This window comes from Lissotriton vulgaris, chromosome 5, assembly GCF_964263255.1.
Source record: "Lissotriton vulgaris chromosome 5, aLisVul1.2, whole genome shotgun sequence".
Classification (NCBI taxonomy): Eukaryota; Metazoa; Chordata; class Amphibia; order Caudata; family Salamandridae; genus Lissotriton; species Lissotriton vulgaris.
Window position 1 is genome coordinate 1,214,706,940 of NC_141693.1, and position 7,403 is coordinate 1,214,714,342.

At 43.1% G+C, this 7,403-nt stretch overlaps 1 protein-coding gene across 1 annotated transcript; it reads right to left on the reverse strand.

Moving 5' to 3' along the window:
- Positions 1-4,189: 4,189 nt before the first annotated feature.
- On the reverse strand, positions 4,190-5,173 carry LOC147712315 (olfactory receptor 10A7-like). The gene has a single exon (XM_086919628.1). The coding sequence runs from the start codon at positions 5,171-5,173 to the stop codon at positions 4,190-4,192; it is 984 nt and encodes a 327-aa protein (XP_086775754.1).
- Positions 5,174-7,403: the final 2,230 nt, after the last annotated feature.

Genomic DNA, 7,403 nt, shown 5'->3' on the forward strand with positions numbered 1-7,403 from the left:
TCTTCCTTTCCTTTTCCTTTCTCCTTTCCTTTCCTTTCCTTCTCTCCCTCGTCGATCTTCTCCCCTTCCCCTCACCTCTATAGACTACTGTTGACATCAACTATTTTTTAATAAATTTTTGACCCCCACCCCCACCTGCCTGTTGCGCGCAGATGAAGGCTCTGCGCCAAGAAGTGACTTCTCATTACGAAATGCATAATTCAATTTAACTCTTTGCCGTCTCCTCCTGTGAGCTGATATTTCTAGGTATCTTGTCTTCCACGGGGACTCCAGGGTATAGGGCCAGTGCCTTCACACGCTCTCCTTCCCCAGGGAGGGGGGCAGAGACAGCAGGAGGGTCAGTCACCTATCTCGGAGCGGGGGGCACAGACATAAATAAACCCCTGCGTGGGCATGACGTGTGCCCGCAGACACCCATGCCCGTGGCCTGCAGCTCGCCCATCGCACTTCCGTTGTGGCTTCTGCCAGGGCCCGGGGGCACCGTCTGCATTATCAGCGCTCCCATCTATCAGCTGGGATCTGGACCCGCTCGCCTTCCCGGCAGGGTGTAACACAAAACTAGCCCCCCCCCCCAAGTCAAACATCACATATCAAGATCAAAAGGGTAAATGCGGGGGACTGGCACAGGGCCCCCTGAGCAGCAGAGGCTCGAATATGTAAACATACAGAGACCATGTCTCTGGGAGGGTTACTGTGGTATGGGGGAAATGTAATTGGGCACTTCGGGTGGTTGAAGTTTTCGGGGTGCCTGGAAGGAGTAACACAGCTCGCATTTACAAGCTGCAGGCTGCAGAGGAAGACAAACGCCAAGATTATTTTCAACTCAGACCACGGTGTCACCCCATTTAATGGTGTCACCCGGTGCGCTCCGCACCCCCCGCACCCCCCTAGTGACGCCACTGATCCTTCTGCCGGCTCTTTCCAACCAAGGGATTACGATGGCAGATACCAACAGCCTTTCTGTGCCGGCCTTTCCGACAAAGAATGGCTTCGGGACTCTGTCTTTGGGGGCCCCCAGCAGGGTCCCATGGGCGCAAGGCCGCCGATTGGCAGAGTAGGGGACACCTATGGTGTCCCCCGGTTGATCCCTGCACCAGGTGGAGGGCACCTTCAGGTGCCTGCCACCGGGTTCAGGGATAAACTGCACCTCTGCTGTTTACAATGAGAGCATGCATTCCATTTGGAATGCATGCTCCCATTGTAAAGTAAAGGATTGCGACCGAACAGTGTTCTGTCACATCCTACTTGCTGGACTGGAACTGACAATAGGAGGTCGTTCGGTTCCAATTCCCAAACGATGTTGGACGGACTCCAGTCCACCTGACATCCTAATCCAGCCCTTAGTAGTAGATCTTAATACAGAAGGCACTGCATGATTAATTTGAAATTTAGAGATGGCATGGGCTAGGGCACACAAAGTATAATTGTTATTTGCATAAGTGTTCTAAACGAATTTGTACTCTAGCCTGTAGTTTTGCATTTGATTGCGAATTTATATTTATCTTCAATTTTGTAGGTGATAAACTGTGCTGAGTGAGGCAATTTCATCTTTCAATTAATTGCATCTGTACTTTAAATGAAGACAGTAATGTACACAACTGAATATATTAATCTCGAGGAAGACTAACTTTTCCTCCCTCTAGAGTAGATAGGGTGATTTTCTATCATCCTGTGATTTATCTGGAGATGAGTGAGAAGATGCTATTGGTCTTGTATTACATGATGAAAGACAGGTTCATGTCTGAGATGGCATGGTGGGCAAACAACAGTGTAATTACCAGTGGTTTAAATTCATTTAAAAATTCTATATATCACTGTCTTTGTTTTTCTCTTTATGATACCCTAACTGTGATGGATGTACCGAAACATGTGTCCCGTGCTCACTGTGCCACCAGACTCAACCTGTACTACACTGAAGAGACCTAATTGGGCTGAAACCAACTTGCGTTTGCTTGCATTCCCTTTCAAAGGGGACCTGGATTAGCAGTTCAGGCTGGACTTTACCTATTGGACCAGGACCAAGACTGATTTGCATGTGGGGGCTTTGGCTCAGAGGTGGAATGTAGGGCAAAAAAACTTGATGGACTAGAATGCGACCCCAAGTATTCATAAAAGACTGAGCTGCATTCATTCTAACTATCTTTTTTTGGCTTTCTTCACTGTAAAAAATCGTGGCATGATTATTGATGTTAATTCATATGGTTAATTAAAACTGGTTTTTGTTTACATTTTAGCATTGTTTTTTTTATCTGCTTTTTTCACTGCTAAGTTTCTCCCCTCAGACGCAGTCTGTGTTCTCCCCCAAGTGAAACTTCTACAAGAGACCGCTGCTCTATACATAAGTTCAGAGTTTCAGTCAGCTCATAGTTTAGACAGATCCATAAAGGGAACCAGTACTTCTGTGTAAGAGATACCAAGGCTTATGATACACATTCTCTGGCCTCAATAAAGGATAAGATCTCTAATTCAGGAAACATTTTAAGATGTTTCTCCACCCACCTCTGTGATAACTAGTACTTTTTCCCAGGATCATAAGTTTCAATGGTTAGGGCTAATACAGTTGGACAGGCTAGCGTTATGATCTTAAATATTAGCCCAATGCCAGAAAACCACTTGTGGTGATAATTAAAATCTACAAGCCTATATTAACTTAACGAAACATTGTGTTACATAACATAAAGTCAGATCACCTCCCATTACATTATATCACTTCACAGCACACAACAAGTTGGAACAGGTAAGTCAATCTGAACTATGCAGCTATGACCTACAAAATGTTTCATATTTCAAGACGAATATATTCTCAGCAATGTATTTGAGCTATTTCCTTGAAACAATATGTTTTTATCTATGTTAATTCTACAGAGTGAACCCAACCAAAAGGCAGCAGAATGTTGCACACGGTCAATGAATAGAAGAGATCAACCAACAAGTGATAGGAAAAGTGGCAGGGTTAAGGACAATTAATTCATTGTTACATAGTGTTTTTTAAATAGGTGAATCTTCAACTCTTTCCAAAACTGAAACAGTGTTGGAGTGGTCCTGATAGATACATGGATGTTGTTCCAGCTGATGGGTGTATAGATGGACAAGGACTGTTGCCTGTTTTATTCTTTTTACACCTCTTACTTTGCTGTCTGATTGTGTCCTGCCTGCAGGTGTACTGATCCCCACCAGAGATGGTTAACTTGTCTGCAAGATAAGCAGGGGTGTCAATTATGAAGGCTTTGTAAATTAAGCTGACTGTTTTAATATGGAACGAGCCTGCAAAGGAAACCAATTGAGTTCAATCAGGATGGTAGTGATGTGATCATATTTCATCAGGACCTGGATGAGACATATTACAGAGTGTAGGATGCCCTTGAGGGATGCCATTATGCAGTTCTGGGAGGCCATTGGTCAGGGTGTTACCGCCATCTAAATATGGGGGAAGTTGGGCTTTAACAGCAGATCTGAAGTTGATTTCTGTAAGAAACCGTTTCACTTTCTTTGTTTTTGGCAATCTAATCTTTGAGGGTTTGGTTGTGTCCCCCTATGAATCCAAGTGACTTGGCATTTGGGGAAAGATGGAGCCAGGTTTGTAATGTTTTGTGTTTAATTGTTTTGGCAAATAACAGAAATTCATTCTTTCTTTTGGTTGAGCTTCGGAAAGGTGATGGATGTCCATGTCTGGATGATCATATGTGTTGACCTGGATCATCTGCATACTGGATAATCCTGATGCTGTTATCTATGAGTAGAGCACCAAGCAGCTTGATGTAAAAGTTGAAGATGACAGGAGACAGTATAGAACCCTGAGGGACTCTGCAGGTGATAATGATCTTGCCAATCCTGGACTTTCCCTGTGAACAAACTAGTGTTGGTTGGAAAGGTAGAAGGAGAACCAGTAGAGGACATTGCCAGTGAATCCCACTTGAGACTCCAGGGCGTACACTGTGGTGGGATTGTCGACTCTGCCGGAGACAGCTGAGAGGTCCAGCAAGATCAGGAGGCAGGGGTCTTCTTCAGAATGGCATCATCTACAATGGCTAACATATAACATATAATATATAACATACAACATGCATACATAACGTAAATAAATGCCCTGTAATCTCACATGAACATGAATGTATGCTACAGTATCAGGTCTGTCTTTTCTGGAAATTTCAGAGCCTCTCATTTGCAGGTGGCATTAAGTAATGTGTTATTATAAATGTTTAGAGTTGCAGTTCTGGAAGAACCTTTTGCTTTGGGTAACATGTTTCATAAGAGCTGCCTTCACTTCTTGATTCCTTAGACTGTAGATGAGAGGGTTCATCATTGGTGTGATCACAGTATAAAGAAGGGCAAGGAACTTGTCTCTTGCAGGCCAGCGGCTGGCCTTTGGCCGTAAGTAAGTAAATGTACCAGACCCATAAAATAAAATAACAGAAATCAAGTGGGAGGAACAGGTGGAGAAGATCCTCCTTCGTCCTGTTGTTGAGCGGATTCCAAGAATGGAGGAGAGGATCCGGATGTAGGATATGAAAACCAAAACTAAGGGGATGAACGCAAAGAGGATGAGGCACACCCAGATCAATACTTCGTTACCGAATGTATCTATACATGCCAGATCTAATACCGATAGAAAGTCACAGAAGAAATGATTTATGATGTTCAGCTCATAGTATGGAAGGCTAAAAATAGAAGCAGTCTGTACCAAGGCTTCCAGGAGGCCATCAGCTAAGGGAACAACAGACAGCTGAACACACAGAGTCCTTGTCATGACCATGTTGTACCTCAAGGGCATACAGATGGCCACATACCGGTCGTATGACATAAAAGCCAAAAGAAAGCACTCTGCCCGTCCAAATGTGTAAAAGAGATATGATTGGGCAGCACACCCTAAAAATGAAATATAATTATCCCTCAAGAAGAAGATTTGCAGCAATTTGGGGAGAGTGACGGTGGTGTAGCAGATCTCTAGGAGGGAGAGGGTCCTTAGGAAGAGGTACATTGGAGTCGCCAGAAAAGTGTCTACGGTCACCAGGAAGATTATTGCTCCATTTCCTATTAATGTCACCAGGTAGATGCAGAGAAACAACACGGACAGCCAAACTTGATGCACAGGTGGCAGGTCAGAGAAACCAAGGAGAATGAAGTTAGCTGCTAAGCTCTGATTGCCACAGCCTTCTGGTGTTTGTATGTTCATCTGCAGAGATGGAAAGAGCCCGAATTAACCATCGCCTTGGTGAATTAGAGATAGACAAATGATTGCTGAATGTCTGACAACAAGAGATGGTGACAAGAAATACAATTTCAGATTGTAATATTATGTTTTCTTTCTGAACATATGGTATTTCTGCAGTGACTAACCTACTATTGGCGCCCAGCCACATATACTGTGAGAAAAAATATGTTTTTTTTCCTCCAGTTTGCCATAACTGACTTATGCAACGCTGTTTGAGTGCAAGCTCGATGCAAGTATGCAAAGTCCTAGAGATAAGAAAATGTATATCTGATTCATTTACAATAATATATGAGACTTTAGAGATGCATGTATTTCTAATAGCCATAGTGTAGGAAATTGATCACCTTCTAAGTAAATGCAACGTGAACATTATTTTGTAACTTCTGTTTGACTAATGTGATCATTCAAACACAGATTAAAGTTATTGTATATATTGCCAGCAGTTTTGTTATAAGTGAGATTGCTTGCCATAAGGCATTCATGTCAGATACACTTGTCTAGCGTACGGCCCACCCATCCTTTTTTTTTACTCTGCTCTCCAGCACAGGGCTTCAAAAGATGGGATGACTCAGCTCAGTTCAGTTAATCTTTATTCGTATTAAGCAAACCATGAAAGAACATATATAAAATACAGTCTCATGTAATAAAAAAAAAGAATAACCTCGTACAAACGTACCCCATATCCATGCATAATGGGGTACATTTTTAATAAATGTGACATGTTAAAATCAATAAAATGTAGATCAAGTATCAAACATTGTCTTGATTCTTAGCACACCTTACAATACGTACAATAACAGTGCATATTAAGTTAAGAACATTACAGAGATTATGCTTAAAATTCATAGTGTAAGAATAACAATTTCAGAGTAGTATTAGTGGCGAGGGACCGCCTATCCACTCTCCTTCTCCTAACTGAGGGGGGTATTACCAAGGGGGGGCGATAGGCAATTATCGCCGATTTAGCTGCTGTTTTCGGTCTATCACCCTATTAGCAGGCTTTCGCTAACTGATGTTAGTGACAGCTTTTAGGCGATAGAGAGCGGTTTGGGGCCCGCTTTGCGTGTCAGCGATGTTTATTGCTAATGACATGCAAAGTGGGCGTACCCAACCAGTTAGCGACTGAAAGCAGTCGCTAACGTCGCTATCGCCTATTAGCAAGGCAGGCGTAGCGTTGGAAATATTCGCGCTAAGCGCGAATATCTCTAAATACTAACACCTGCCCAGACCAGTTCTTAGCCATGTTATCCAATGGGAGGTGGATAACATGGCTAAGAGCATTTCATCGCTAATGCGTGAATATCGCTGTATTCTCGGCGATATTCACGCATTTCGCCGCTATCGCTGGATATTTTAACACAATGGAGAAAAACGTTGCTAATAGCATGTTTTCTCCGCTAACATATCCAGCGATAGGCAGCGATAAAAAAATCGTCACTAAGCCTATTTAGCGATAAATATTGCTACTTGTTGGTAATATGCCCCTGAGTTCACCTGAGGCTGAGACCGTAACCATAAGCATTTTCCGACTACTCTGCGTTGTCTTACTACAGAGGCAATGCATCTATGAATTGCATGGCAAACCACATTGTTTTGGAACAGTTACAGTAACACCATTGCTGCTTAGCACTCTCTAATAATAATTGCAATAGTGGTCTTAGAATGCGTGTCCTCGACTCCTTATATAGGTCACAGAAAAAAAATCAGATGCAACTGGGATTGAGGACTTGTGAATGCATGGGAATAGTATCACGTCTCTGCTGTGATAGAGATGTGTTGGGTATGATACCAGATAGTGGGCCGTAACAAGGCCAGATAAGGTTCCATACTAAGGGTTGTTATGTTATGTTATGTTATGTTATTTATTTATTTATATAGCGCTCGGCTACTCAAAAAGAGTGTCCCGGCGCTTTATTGGAGAAGGGAAAACTGCGACATAATAACATAACACCAGATAAAAGAAAAAAACCAGAGTGCCAGACTAAAACTCACAATAATCAGACTACTGAGTAAACAGCCAAGTTTTAAGGCCTTTTCTAAAGGCCAGCAGGCTAGTGGCTCCCCGCAGAGCAAGCGGCAAAGAATTCCACAGCTGTGACGCCAGCAATCCAAAAGTGCCGCCACCGAGGCGCGCTTTCTTTACACGTGGCACAACTGCCAAGTACAGGGATTCCGACCTCAGAGACCTGGT

Bases quoted from the DNA above. Each gene is read 5' to 3' on its own strand.
- LOC147712315 (XM_086919628.1), bottom strand. From the start codon at position 5,173: ATGAACATACAAACACCAGAAGGCTGTGGCAATCAGAGCTTAGCAGCT.